The sequence below is a fragment of the Globicephala melas genome, chromosome 16 (assembly GCF_963455315.2).
Source record: "Globicephala melas chromosome 16, mGloMel1.2, whole genome shotgun sequence".
Lineage (NCBI taxonomy): Eukaryota > Metazoa > Chordata > Mammalia > Artiodactyla > Delphinidae > Globicephala > Globicephala melas.
The window spans coordinates 5,491,201-5,506,330 of NC_083329.1; the positions used below are offsets into that span (position 1 = coordinate 5,491,201).

The window sequence follows — 15,130 nt, forward strand, 5'->3', positions numbered from 1 at the left end:
GGGGAGGCTATCTCTGTTTTGCATTTGGGGAAGTCGTCAAGGCTGTCCTGCCCTGGTTCCGGTCACCACTGCATGGTGGAGGGAGTCCTAGAATTGGGCTCTTATGATGTCCCGTTCAGTCCATTTCTCCTTAACCATCTTCCTTACTTATTATTCAAATAATATGTCTGGCAATTTACCACTTTGAAAATCTTTGCCTTTTGAGAGTGACTACAGCTGGGGTCTGTGGAGCACACGCCCAGTGCCAGGCTGCCCCAAGCCCTTTACCCGTGCCAGCCCTCCATCTCTGCAGAAGCACAAGGAGGGAGGCACTACGGTGACCCTATAAAACAGATGGGGAGACCGAGGCAACGGTAGTTTGCAGTTCACCCGAGGTTGCAGGGCCAGTGCTGGGAGCCCCAGAGAGAGCTGAGTCTTCTGACTCAGAGACTGTGCTTCCCGATGGGGCAGTGATGGGGCTGAGATGGTGGCCCCGCTGGGAGTGAGAGTGCTAGTTCCAGGGCTGTTGGAAGGACCTGAGCCCCTTCCTCAGCCGCCCAGCCAGGAGGAGGCTCTCTCTGCAGGGGGCCTGCTGCCTCCCCTGGGGTGGGGGACGGCCCTGGGCGGGAAGCCGCTCTCTGCTGTGTCCACGCACGGCCTGGATAGACCCACTCTTACATTCAGGGGTGTCAGAGCCGCTAGGGGCTTGTTGATAACTGAACTGAAGTGCAGGGGAGGGGCTTGTCTGTAAGTCATCACACGCTACTGTGTTTGGGGCCCCATCCCCTGACTCTGCCCTTTCCATCCCGCTGACTCTCCACCAAGCGTCGCCCCCTCCGGGCCTCTGTCCTCTTCCTATGATGAGGGACCAAGTCCGACAGTCCTGAGGTTTCCGACCAGTCTTACTGACCAAGAATTCCCGAGACCTGCTGAAGGTCACACTGACACCGAGGCCCCCTAGAACGCAGTTCCTCTGCCGGGTTTCCGATTAACCTCTCTACCCAAAACATACCCACGTGTTCTCCTCAAACGTGATGTGTATCCGAGGAAAGCGGGGGGATTGTACTGGGCGGAGCGGGCGCGCAGCTGCCAGCGCTCAGCTGTTACCTGGAGACCCTGAGCTTGGGACCAGAGCCGGGGGTCAGAGGTCGCGCTCCGCCATCAGGGTCGGACAGTGACCGCGGTCTTCGCGGCACAGAGTGAGGCAAGAGGTGGTGGCGGCCTTCTCCCCAGGGCCCTCCAGGCCCTCCGGCCTCGGGCTGGCGGGTGAGCTGGGGGCCCAGGGACTGGCAAGGGGCCGGGCCGAGCCCTTGAGGCGGCCGCGAAACTCTCCCCATCCCCGCCTCCGAGACCTCATGGGGGCGGCCGTGGTCTCCACGGGTCGTGGTTCTTGGGGCCCGGCCCCCTGTTTGGGCGGCCTGAGGGCCGGCGGGGTCCTGGGCGCCTGGCTCCCTCGGTGATGATGGCGGGGCAGGGTCTGGGGACCTGGCCCCGAGGGCGCCGCCAGCTGGGAGCGGCCTCTTCAGCCGGGCCTGGGCATTGGCGGGAGGACCCGGACTGGGTGCTGGACGAGGGCTCCCGGGGAGGAGGGGGTGTAACCGGCCCCCGCAGGCACCCCTTCCCCTTAGCCAGGCCTGGCCCTCAGAGTGTGAAAGTCGAGCCTTGGGACCTTCCCTCTCTTGTCAGGACAGAGAATCACATTTGTTTTGGCGGAGATTTACAGGAGCATCCTGACGGACCTCAAGAACAAAGGATCTGACCCCAAGCAGTTTGCAGCTAACCACGCCCCTCCCTCACCTCTCCTCTAAAAGGACTTTGCTGAAAGCTTTCCAGGAGCTTTGGGTTTTAAAGGCATGAGCCACCCGTCTCCTTCTGGGGCCCTGCAACAAAACTTTCTCTGCTCCACACTCCGACGCTTTGGTATCCTTTGGCTTCACTGTGCATCGGGCACACGGACTTGCATTTGGTAACAACGTGACTGCTTTCTCTGGTGGCCGCAAAGGCTGGTTAAAGCCCAGCCCTGTCTGTGGTCAAGGGAAGAGAAAGTCAGCCGTGACGATCTTAGGAGCCTCCGTAGCCACTGCTGGCTGACACGGCCTATGACAGGCGGCTCTCACCAGCGGCCAGCACCCCTCAGCCAACCTCTCATTGCTAGTCAAAGCAGTTGGATGGGCAGTGCACTGGCCTCTATGTTGCCCAGGGTCCTTTGGTGTGCTGTGGTGACAGGAGAGACTTGGCCTTTTTTTCTTTTCTTTTTTTAACCAGGTTTGCAGGAGCTCCTGGTTGGGAACAGATGGGTACCAGCAAAAGCTTGTTCAGATGGTCACTGTGGGGTCTCAGGAATGGCCTTCACAGCCCCCAAAGAGCCAAGTGGTACCCTCTTCCTTTGCTGTCCTTGTTTAATTTTAATTGTTTATTGATTGAATGTCTTCCCTGGCTTTTTCTGGAAGCTTCCAAATCTAAGATGGCACCCCCATGCAGCTCCCTGGGGCATGTCCAGCCTGCCTCCTGGGCATCAATCTCGGTTGTGCTGTGTTTTCATTGGAAACATGACTGCCATCAGTTGGTCTTGACCTTCTCATTGACCTCCTTGGGAGAACCACAGGCAGATCCGGACAGTATTCTGTTTAAGGAATAGGGAACTCCACTGTGGGGTCTTGGGTTGGCATTTAATCTCTCGGGGTCTGTTGTCTTAACACTCAAATGAGAACGTTGGCCTAAATTACCTCTGAAGTCTTCTCTATCTCCTACTCTGTTTTCGTTCTCGGCTTCAACATTCCCATTGCCTCCAAAGGGGCAAGTTTAACATTCCACCCTCCAAGTCCCAGCACCGCTGAGTGTGATTGGCTGAGCTCCCGCCTGCCGCAGGAAGGGTTCGGTTCTGGGCCAGGGACTGATGCTCTGTTTTCAGGAAAGTCATTTGGAATCATGTCTTCATTCAGTCTACCCCACGGCTTTCCGTGTGGAGAGGGAGAACTCTTCAAGGCGCGTATTTGCCAAAAGCTGAGAGGAGGCTGCCTGCAGAAGAGAGTCCTATGTGGGCTCAGAGCACAGCCCAGGTGCTTGTCACCTGCCCTCTCCTGGCCCAGACCCCTGATCCAAGGCTTGTAATTCCCACTTCTCAATGACCGCGTTAACAGAAATAGTACCAAAACGTGAAATGAAGTGAAAAGGAGTATATCATCGGCATTTCTGAATGATCTGAAATTCAGAATCCAATAATTTTCAGCATCCTTTAAATCTCCACTATAGTAAGTCCTCTACATATGAATGAGTTCCGTTCCGAGAGCACGTTCATAAGTCCAATCTGTTTGTAAGTCCAACACAGTTAGCCTAGGTACCCAACTAACACAATCAGCTATATAGTACTGTATTATAATAGGTTTATAATACTTTTCACACGAATAATACATAAAAAACAAAAAATAAAGAAAACATTTTAAATATTACAGTACAGTACCTTGAAAAGCACAGTACAGTACCAGCTACATCCTTGCTGTTTTACACTTGCTTCCGGACATCCTGAGCTTGAAATAAAGATACTGTACTATTGGACTCTATACAGTACTGTACAGTAAAGTACACAAAAGCACAACCACTTGTTGAGGATGCATGCACGTGACAATGAACGCCAGGCATGTGAACTAACTTACGTGATTGGACATGCGAACGCACGTGTGCATTTTTGAAAGTTTGCAACTTGAAGGGTTGTATGTAGGGGACTTACCGTATATTATATGTGTAGAGAGAATGTTACTGAGTCCAAGCTCCTACTGCTTGCTGCAGGACAGGCTGATAAATTGAGAGAGGAGTTGTTTCAGCAACAAATAGCAACTTTATTCCAAAGAACCACCTTCCTCAAGGTAGAATTCAGGCTTCTTTTATACCAGAAGGGGAGGGGGTGTGGTTGGTTGCTGCAGATTTCTTGGTGTCAGAATCCTTTGTTCTTACAGCTGTCCAGGGAGGTCTGGTCACAATGTTCCTATAAACCTCGAAGACAAACGTTAGTCTCTGTTCTGCAACATTTTGCAACTTTTTATCTCTATATGAATGGAAAAGTGTTACACCCATAAAGGTCAGAGCCTTGAGAATGGGCTCTCTGTATATTTCAGGCTCTAGGCAACATTCTTAACTTGTAGCAAAAACAATAGAATTCAAAGGTTAGTGTAAAAGAAACAGAGCTGATTCAGAGGCGGATTTGTTCTTCCCTATGAGGAGAACTGTGTTCAGCCTAATTTGGGCAGAAAAAAGGAAATGTTCTTTGGAAATGATGCCTTATGCGACTCTATTACATGCTATTTGCTCACCACTTCGCTCACCTGATCCTCCTAACAATGCTGTGAGTGGCAGGCATTATTATTCCAAGTTTCCTCATGGGGAAACTGAGGCTCTGGGTGGTGAGGGGATTCCCAGGGTTGGCTGGGGACCAGAGCCCTCAGCTAAGCCAGGCCACTCCCCCAAGTGGCAACCAGGACATCCTATCCGAGCTCTGTGTCTCTGATGCCAGCTTGTACCCATCACTGCCTCTGTGCTCGACTTTTCTTTTTCACTTGAATGTGTTTCTTATCTTCTCCAGGGCTGAGGTCACCCTTTGTGTCAGTAGCAGTCTGTTCTTGTTCCTTTCAGTCCTGGCAAGAAAAAGCAGGAATTCTAAAAAGCGGCAATTATCACTCCTGGTTCCTTTGTACAGCACCCCGTGAATAATTTATTTGGATTCGAGGGGCTGGAGACTGAAAAACATATTGGACCTCGCGGTAACCAGGTGGATCTTGTGTTCAGAACTTGAATGCAGCGGGAAAGAGAAATGTGCCTTTGAAATCAGAGAAGATTTTGAGCACCTGAGAACACAGGTGGAAGTGCTGGAGCCGGGCAGACAGCAACCAGAAGGAGTATTTTTATAGCACATAAAGGTCACCCTCGAGGTTCCCACGTGCAAATCCTATATTCTTTGCAGCTGGGGTTTGAGAACAACTAGGTCTGGAGCTGGAAAACTCCGGGAGAGGTCGAGCCCAGGCACTTCCCAAGTGCCTCCTGCTGCACTCGATACCTGGATTAAACAAAGAAAATTGTGTTTGCCAGGCGCGCTCGCTGAAGTCACAGGATTCCCGTATCATGCAGCAGTCTGGAATTTCTACAAAAACTCTTCAGAAGGGGTATGCTGCCCGCCACGCGGAAACAGCCGTCCACCGGACTTTTCAGATCAAAACGTTTAGTACAGAGTTGAAAAACCATGTGATGGTCATGGATTTTGTGAAGAGGAACTGGTTTCCCTCCCAGAGAAGAGCCAAAGTTTGTATCATCCATATGTATCAAGGCCTGAAGACAGCTGAGCAGACAGCCAGCAGATACGAGGTAAGGTTGGATTTGGGCACACACCTCACTCAGAGAAACGGAGCGTTGCGTTATCAAACGGACAGGTCAGATGTTCTGTCTGGTCTGATAAATCGTCGGTTTGTAGTTTTTCCTGAGGTGTTTGGAAAAGACTTTCTCATCTCTTAATTTACTTCAGTTTTTGAAATATGAGGGGGCGGGAGCATAGTGGATAACTAATTTACACGTGATACACGTCTGCATCTACAACATTTAATAGTGCGCCAAACAGTTGGATAATTTGTATCCACCTTTAGAAACTGTGGTACATTTCTGGGAGTTAAATATTCTTAGCTCTGTAAATTTGCAGTCATCTCTTTTTAAAAACAAATTCCTGTTTGTTTCCTGATGGGTTTTGCAGGAGAATATCTATGCCTTGCCTCGATGAAGTTAAAGCAGAATGATTTAAGTTACACCAGTAAGAAAGGGCTTTTATTTCCTTGAGGGTGAGCTCTTATTTTCAAGCAGAAATGACTTTTTCTGGGAGAAAAAGGAGAACTTGGGAGATTTAGAATGTCAAAGTGAGATAAACACATTGCTCTGAAACATTCTTGTATTCTGAAACTAGAAGAAGCCACAGGCAGTTATCCTTCAGAAGGTAAACACACATGAAATCTGATCAGTGCTTTATAGTACATGTACTAAATTATGAATGACATTGTAATTGATTCCCATAGAGCTCACTTGCCCATCCCTTTTGATAAATGTAACATGTGAATTGCTAATGTTTTATGGAAAGGCAACCTTTCTGAATACTTATGCTGTTATTAGGAAAGGCTTCCCATGAATATGCTGGCAAAAATTCCAGGTCTTTCGTTCCCCACACTGGGCTTCCTTATTCCAGAGCAATGTCAGAACCTGTTCTGCAGGGTTCAAGGCTGGCTTCTCCCAGTGCCAGCCCTGGGATTGTGAATTTCCACGTTCGCCACAGAGATATAAAGGCCATGGAAATAATGGTGTTAATTAAATTCAGTAATAGTTGTTCATTGGTTCATTGCTTAATCGACCAGAGCAAGAGGTGTGCAATTAGAATATAATTGAAGGAAACCAGAGATGTTATTATTCACAAGGAATTAATCAGATGGGGCAGAATTTTATCATTGTATCATTTTCACTGAGGTTAGTTTTCAGTCCTCCAGAGAGAGAGAAAAACTTGTTGAATTATATCAGCTTGCATTTTTTTTTTTTTTTTTGCGGTTACGCGGGCCTTTCACTGTTGTGGCCTCTCCCGTTGCGGAGCACAGGCTCCAGACGCGCAGGCTCAGCGGCCATGGCTCACGGGCCCAGCCGCTCCGCGGCGTGTGGGATCTTCCCGGACCGGGACACGAACCCGTGTCCCCTGCATCGGCAGGCGGACTCTCAACCGCTGCGCCACCAGGGAAGCCCTCAGCTTGCATTTTAAAAAAAGTGTTCATGGCTCCATTTTATACCCTCAATGGCAAAGAGCGGCTCTTGTGTTCCTTTTTTTTTTTCTTTGGTATGCATAAAGCTTTGTTTATTCCTATAGCAACACTGAAGGTAACAGTGTGGAAAAGTGCACCTTTGTAGGAGATTGTAAAAAACATCTATTATACTGACAGTTGCAGCTACAGCATTTTTTTGTGTGACTCAACTCCCCCCCAAGCCACATTTCCAAATACAGCCAACAATTGAGGCTGTGTGCCTGCTGCTTGAGCGTAACCTGGAGTCTAAAGTCTTATGTTCAGGTGAGTCTGAGACCCACAGCAATCAGGCTGGTCAGCTGGACAGTCCTCACTATGTCTGTGATTTGAAAGGCGGTCCAGGCAGGGCCTGCTTCCTCCACTCAAGGGCAGGCCAAGTTTGAAAGCTCAGATAGGATCTGTGCCTCTGATCCCTCTGAATTCCGAGCTCTGTTCTTTTAGTTAGCAAAAACATTTCACTTTAAAATATTCCACGTCCATTGAATTGTTCATGTTATTCCCACTGGGGCATGTCAGCCATTTAGGTTAGGAAACCCAGCAAGAAGGCAGCTTTCTTGCTCAGTTTCCAAGCTGAACTGACGAGAGCCCAATTAACAGCCTCTGGGTCCTGTTACACTTGGCCCAGTGACCCCTTCTCTCTCTCTCTCGAAGACTCCAAGGCCATTGGTTCATCTGCCAGGGCTTTAACCATAAAGTACCTGATGGGGTGAAAAATGAGCACGGTCACCGGGGTGAACTCTCAACGCACAAAGGTGCTGGATTAAAGGAACTGGCTGGTTCTCCAGGAAGAGTGAGTTTGAGAGATTTTGTTTCTGTAAAAACCTTATGGATTTCAAGTCCTCCTCAGGAAGACATACAGATGTATTTGAGTTGAGTTTAAAGTCTAAAACTGTGACCTGACTCCTGAGCTGTGTTAATGCTTGGAGATGCTGCCTCTCATCTGGGACGGACCTAACTCTGGCCCAGGGATGGTCCAGCCATACTCATTCCCTTGCTTAAACTACCTTGTAATAGGGATGACAAGCGTATGTACTGTCACGTCTGAAAGGCAGCGGGGATTGGAAGCAGGTGGCGGTGAGGGGGCTAAAGGTCATGCTCTGCATGTTTGCAAAGCGTTGATCCCTGCTGACTCCAACATGCCCCAAACTATTAAAGCCACAGTATGTTCAGAGCCTTTCTCCTCCTGCAGACATACCTGATAAATTTCGGACATCAAAATAACCATAACTGGGCAAGGAGATGGATTTTTATTTGAGCTCTGGTCGCTGTCAACATTGCAAGCCTGGCCACCTTCTGAGATTCCCTGTGAAGCAGCATGTGGACAGTTTCCCTGATGTTAGAAGGGAAGCCACGCAGAATTCAGAGACGTGCTCACATCTCCCAGAGTTGGAATGTGAGTGGGCATCTGTTAATTGATCGAGGAGACCATTCTGATGATAGGCGTGGGCTGGGGCACGCCAGCCAAGTCTCACCCATCTGTCTTCATGTAGATGACAGTTTCTAATACATTTAATCATTAGACGGACCAGGGAAAGTTTCTGTATTTGGTGATCACCATTTAGCCATGCTTCTCAACATTTCCCCAAACCTCTATCATTTCCATCTCCCCTTCCTACTCATCCATTTTTTTTTTTTTTTTGGACTTGGCTGTGGTGCTCAATTCTGGCTGAATAGAAGAATCATGGAAAACTTTTGTTTTTTTATATTTATCTATCTTTTTGATAATGTCTACCCTCTGAGGAGTTTAGACATATGCACGCACCCATAGTACCATCACCACAATCAAGGTACTAAACATACCCATCACTGCTAAAAATTTCCTTGTGTTCTTTTGCGTGTTGCTTTTTTGTTTGTTTTTTGGTGGTGAAAACACCATGAGATCTGTCTTCTTAACATATTCTGAAGTAACAGTACCACATTGTTAAGCGTAGGCTCTATGTGGTATAGGAAAGCTCTAGGGCTTATTCCTCTCGCATAACTGAAGACTTACACCCATCGAGTAGCAACTCCACCCTCCCCCTCTCCCTCCCCCAGCCCCTGCAACCACCATTTTATCTTCTGCTTCGATGAATTTGCTTAGTTGTTATACTTCACATAAGTGGAGTCATGTAGGACAAATCATGCCATTTGTCCTTCTGTAACTGGTTAATTTCACTTAGCATAATGTCCTCTAGTTTCATTCGTGTTGTCACAGATGGTAGGGTTTCCTTCTTTTTTAAGGCTGAATGATATTCCAGTATGTGTATATTACATTCTCTTTATCCGTTCATCTGCAGGTGGACATTTGGGTTGTTTTCTCACGGTGACCTTTACAAACTACATATGCCTGTGGCCCAGAGCGGGTGTTTGCTTTTGCTGTGTTCCTTTAAAGAGCATTGAACTTGGTTCTGGCATGAGGTTACGTTCCTTGAAAACACTTCGATCCTTTCGAGCCTGACTTCTCGGCGGATTTTAGTCAAGGGCAGTGCCTCTCAATCATGGGGGATTTCGCCCTCCACCCACACCCCACGGGATGTTTGGTAATGTCTGCGGACATTTTGGGTCGTGACAACTCAGGAAAGATGCTACTGGTACCTACTGGGTAGAGGCCAGGGATGCTTCTAAATATCCGCAGTGCCCGGGACAGTCCCCTGCGCCCAGAACAAAGATCTGCTCAGCCTGAGATGTCCACAGTGTGGAGGCTGAGGAAGCCTGATCTCGTGCTCATTCAGGCCCACTAATTCTAAAAATTTATTTTATTCAATTATAGTTGATCTACAATCTTGTGTTAATTTCTGCTGTACAAAAAAGTGATTCAGTTATACATATATATACATCCTTTTTCATATTCTTTTCCATCATGGTTTATCACAGAATATTGAGTATAGGTGCCTGTGCTCTACAGCAGGACCTTGTTGTTTATCCATTCTACATATAATAGTTTCCATCTGCTAACCCCAAACTCCCCTTCCATCCCTTCCCCAGCCTCCTTCCCCCTTAGCAGCCACAAGTCTGTTCTCTATGTCTGTGAGTCTGTTTCTGTTTCGTAGGTAGGTTCACTTGTCTCATATTTTAGATTCCACATATAAGTGATATCATATGGTATTTGTATTTCTTTTTCTGACTTCCTTCACTTAGTATGGTAATCTCTAGGTCCATCCATGTTGCTGCAGATGGCGTTATTTCATTCTTTTTTTATGGCTGAGTAGTATTCCATTGTATATATGTACCACATATATATATTCATCTGTCGATGGACGTTTAGGTTGCTTCCGTGTCTTGGCTATCGTGAATAGTGCTGCTGTGAACATAGGGCTGCATATATCTTTTCGAATTATAGTTTTGTCTGGATATATGCTCAGGAGTGGAATTGCTGAATCCTATGGTAGCTCTATTTTTAGTTTTTTGAGGAACCTCCATACTGTTTTCCATAGTTCAGCCCCACTATTAAGGCATGATCCTTGTGAGGACTCAACTTAATGTCCCATGTACGTGAGATCTTTCCACCAGGGCCAGTGGAAACACAAACGGTTTCCAGCTCTGGGTGAGGCCCTGGGAGTGTCCAGCTTACTACTGTCTGGCAGTTCTTTTCCTGGATTCAGGCACTTTTCCCTTAAGCTTGTGCAAGTGAGTATTTGCCCGAAGACTGGTGGGCCCCCTGGCAGCTTGCTAGAAACTCTCTTTCCTTGCTGTTCCTTGGTACGTGGCTGCACAAATTCTAGCTACCTCAGCCTCTCTGAATCCGCACCCCTGCCCTGTCCACTCAGTGAGACCCCAGGGTCTCTCGAGCGTCCCCTTCCCAATACACAGCCTGGAAACTGCTTCTAGGTGGGGACGATTGTAGGGCTCACCTCTCTGGTTACCCCTCGTAGCCCCGCATTTCTTGTGCCCAGTGTCTGGAAACAGTTGCTTCACAGCTTTTGTCTGGTTCCTCCATCATGGCCGGAAGTAGGTGTGTCTGCCCGGGTGGTTCTGATGCCCCACTGGAGTTGAGAAATGCCACTCTGGGCTTTGATGGATGTTTTCCGGTGGTTGAAGTGAAGCCTTAGGTAGTATGAAATAAAAGCACTCAAGTTTTAAGTGCTTGGGCTTCAAGATTACTTTATTCAGGGAATAAAGAAGTCACTGAGGCCAAACAGAAGGTGACACAAACATTCCCTTTCTTCTCACAATGATCAGAAGGTGCAAAACAATTTACCTATTTCCCAACCAAGCTGAAGAGACTTAGCGAGATCAGAGTCTTCTGAGTTTCACTTTTCTTTCTGAAGACTTGGCCTCCGAGTGGGATTTTCCCTGGGATATGCTGGTGGCTCTGGCTACACAGAAGGCACGGAGCCCTCCAGAGTCAGGACTGAGAAAACGACATTTCGCAAAGGACAATAAATATTTCAATTAGCTTTGCCACCCAATGACCAGGTCAGAAACCTCTGCCTCGTGTGCAAGACCTGAGAGTGTACTTGGTGATCCTCCTAGAATCTCCTAGAAGCTGCAACACTCATCCATTGACAATGGCTGGTAGCCTCTGTCCAGATGCAGGAGGAGGGAATCCAAGAGGCAAAAGATGGAGCGACCACCCTTGGGAATCAGTGCTGCCCATTTGCCACACCAGCCCCTCCCTGCTCCTGCCAATGGGAGGCTGGCCGTCAGGGGGCAAGGTCCTGAAGAGGCACGAGAGATCAGAGGTCTGAGATGAGTTTTGATGTGTCAGGAAGCACACCTGGTGACTGAGGTCTCCAGATTAACTGCACTGTGAATGTCTGTGAAAGATGAAGTGCAAGTTGATCTGGAATATTTACAGCCAAGCCTCCTAAGACCTATCTGACATCATTTTGGCCAACTTCCATCAGGAAATTGTGCATGGGTGGGGGGACTACATCCACATTTCCGCCAAACCAAGGCAGGAGAGATGGTAGATGAAAGGGGGGTGTGACCAAGACCCAGGGCATTGGATGGAGTCTTTCTGGGGTCTTTTTTTTTTTTTTTTTTTTTTGCAGTACGCAGGCCTCTCCCCGCTGTGGCCTCTCCCGTTGCGGAGCACAGGCTCCGGACGCGCAGGCTCAGCGGCCATGGCTCACGGGCCCAGCCGCTCCGCGGCATGTGGGATCTTCCCGGACCGGGGCACGAACCCGTGTCCCCTGCATCGGCAGTCGGACTCTCAACCACTGCGCCACCAGGGAAGCCCTCTTTCTGGGGTCTTGATAGCTGAGTGACCTTGGCAAGTTTCCTGACCTCTTTGAGCCTTAGTTTCCTCATCTGTGTTCATGGGAACCATGGTGACATCTGCCGTATAGGATTGCTGGGAGGAATAAGGGAGATGCTTATATAAAGGCTGAGCCTTGGGCCTGGCACGGAGGCAGCATTCTGTAAAAGTGAGTCGTTGTTGGCGTTCAAGTTCCAATGTGCCTTTTTCTGCCATCCCCAACTTTGAAGCAAAGCCATGGCATGAAGACATGGCCCCTGGACCCAAGCTAATTGTGACCAGTGCTTTGAGGATGCTGCCCCTGTGCCAGAAGTCCTGTTTCAACTGGGTGAACATCCCCTTCCTAGCTTCTCCTCACTGAAAGTGCCAGGTGACAGGGACTTGTGACCTCCTCTACCCTTGACTCTGTTCCCCGAGCAATTCAGAGATTAGTCACTAATTTGTCCTTGAGCTGAATGCACAGTTTCTACTCAGAACCCACCCAGTCCTGTGGTCAGCTGCAAATTCCATCTGACAACAGATTATTGAGAATGTGTGTTCACACACATCTGATTCCTGCCTGGTAAAGCCAGAGTTAAGTCAGGGCATTTTTTCATGTAAGTTATACCCTCTCTTGAAGACCTACCAGGATCTGAATGGGGTTTGTCACCTCATAAAGCATTGAATTGCCCTCATACTTTAGTGTCCTTCAGAATCCTCAAGAGACCTTTCTAAGAATGTAGACCCCTGGGCTCTGGGAAAGGGTGGGGTCCAGAAATCTCTGGTTCTTTTTTTTTTTCTTTGAAGCTTTTAGATTTTATTTTAAGTACATTGGGAAATCATTGGAGAGTTTTAAGCAGAGGAGTGACATGTTCTCATTTTTAAAATTGAATTATAGTTGATTTACAATGTTGTGTTAGCTTCAGGTATACAGTGAAGTGATTCAGTTATGCATATATATATATACTTTTTTGTATCCTTTTCCATTATAGGTTATTATAAGATATTGAATATGGTTCCCTATATTCAATATATAGCTATGCAGTAAGACCTTATTGTTTATCTATTTTATATATAATAGTTTGTATCTGCTAATCCCAAACTCCTAATTTATCCCTACCCTCCCTTCCCCTTTGATAACCATAAATTTGTTTTCTATGTCTGTGAGTCTGTTTCTGTTTTGCAAATAAGTTCATTTGTATCATTTTTTTAAGATTCAGCATATAAGTGATATCATATGATACTTGTCTTTGTCTGACTTGCTTACTTAGTATGACAATCTCTAAGTCCATCCATATTACTGCAAGTGACATTATGTCATCTTTTTTATGGCTGAGTACAAAAATCTCTGTTTTTAACATAAAAACCAGGTGATTCTGATACAGGTCTGAAACCTTGATCTGGAAGTTTCAGACCGATATTTTCCAACCGCATGAACCAAAGAGAAAATGAAAAAGAAACCTGTGCCAATTGCCTGTGTTGAGAAAGCTGGTGTGAAGGGGCATGGAGGGGGGGGTGGGGGAAGATATGATCAGAGAGCGGAGTGGCTGGACCACTCTGTGCAAGGAGAGTTGAGATGGGGATGGAACAAAGGGGACTGTGTTGGTTGGTCCCTGAATTGCCTCATTGATCCTCACCACAGCTGTGCGAGGCACATGAGCCCTGTTTTTCCAAAGAGAAAATTCTGCGAGGCCCAGATAGATGATGCAGGCTGCACAGAGACACGGTTAGGAGCGGCAGAAGGGAGCTTCTACCTTAGTGACATCCTCCTCTGCGGTTGTGTTTCTTGCAAGGTGTTGGGGGAGAAGAGAGGGAAGCAGCCTTTGTCCTGACAGCAATAGCTGGGGACCTAGGGGACTTCAGAGTTGGTCCTAGAGAAAGTAAACCATGCCAGAATCAGGTGGGAAGAGGCAGTAGAGAGCCCACTGACTCTCTCCTTCTGCTTCAGGCATCTTTCCTTCCTGTGGCTTTTTCATTAAGCACCTTCTTCTGGTTTATAAGTCCCACATGGGTTCTCAGTGCCCTCTGTTTTTGCTGTCCCAGGTTCTCTTCCCTTTCTAGTGGAGCATATGGACAAAAGAGGAAAGATTGGGCTGGATCATTTTTTAAAAAGTATCAAGGACCTACTATGTGCCAGGAACTGAGCTTGGTGCCGGGGACACAGAGTTGCAAAAGGCAGGGTTCCGGCCCCTTCTCATCATCTGGTCAGGGAAGCAGCCAATGAATGCCAAGTCAGGGGGTCTACAGAGAGCTGTAGACCCAGAGGACTCAGCGAGACTGCACAGGGGAGGAGACCTCTGGGCATGTGCTTCGTGGGAGATTGGGAGTTTCCCAGGACCAGCAGGGAGGGTGAGAATGTGGGGTAAGAATGGAGAAGGGGAAGACATTTCAGACAGCTGGAATGGCAACTTCTCGGTGGTGCACAGGCAGGCAGAACCTAAACAGAACTCAGTAATCTCTAGAACTGCGGCTAGAATTCACAGGTTGTAGTTCCTGAGAGGAGGGAGCCAGGCAGAGAAAGAGCTCCAGACATTTCCTTCACGCTCCCTTGAGGCTGCAGATGAAGACCAACCTGTGCCACGAAACTTCACGAGGCCAAAGAACAACTAGCAAGGGAAGAACGGTTACTGGGAAGCTCTCAGATGAACAATTCTCAGTGCTCACTTAGGGCCACGGATCATTGAAGTTCCCCACCATCCAAAATGTAGAGGCCTCATTGAATGTATGGTAACTTCAGTAGAGATTCTAGAAGGGTTCTGCCTTGGGAGTCTGCTAAACCAGCCCTAGATTAAAGGCTGCCTTAGGTCCATCCTATAGCAATTTAAAACACAATTCTTGAAGAACCAGGCCGTTTCACAAGTAGTTTAACTGCCGGACAGAACAAAGTTGAACATTCCTTAAAAGATTACGACAAAATCCATCAAAAGCAATAATAAAAAATTTAAAATATCTGGCATCCAGGTAAAGCTTGCTAGGTATTTGACAAAACAGGAAAGTATGATTTTAACCGGGAGGAATTACGATTAATAGAAGCAGATCCTTAAATAGGAGAGATGATGGAATAGCAAGCAAGGGCTTTTTAAAAAGCTCTTATAAATATTATAAATATATTGCTTTCCCCTTACAGTCGAGGATTTAAGGGAAGATATTACCACAATGGGAAGAGAAGAAATTGATAGAA

At 47.5% G+C, this 15,130-nt stretch overlaps 1 protein-coding gene across 2 annotated transcripts in view; it reads left to right on the forward strand.

Annotated features, from left to right (window-relative positions):
• The first annotated feature begins 4,547 nt into the window (after nt 1-4,547).
• Nucleotides 4,548-15,130, forward strand: part of C16H10orf90 (chromosome 16 C10orf90 homolog) — a 232,032-nt gene continuing 221,449 nt past the window's right edge. The window contains exon 1 of one of the 2 annotated variants that reach the window (XM_060286504.1): nt 4,548-5,331. In XM_060286504.1, the coding sequence (XP_060142487.1) occupies nt 5,092-5,331 (240 nt within the window). In that variant the 5' untranslated portion in view covers nt 4,548-5,091. The remainder of the gene's footprint in view (nt 5,332-15,130) is intronic. The other variant, XM_060286505.1, reaches the window with a different exon arrangement.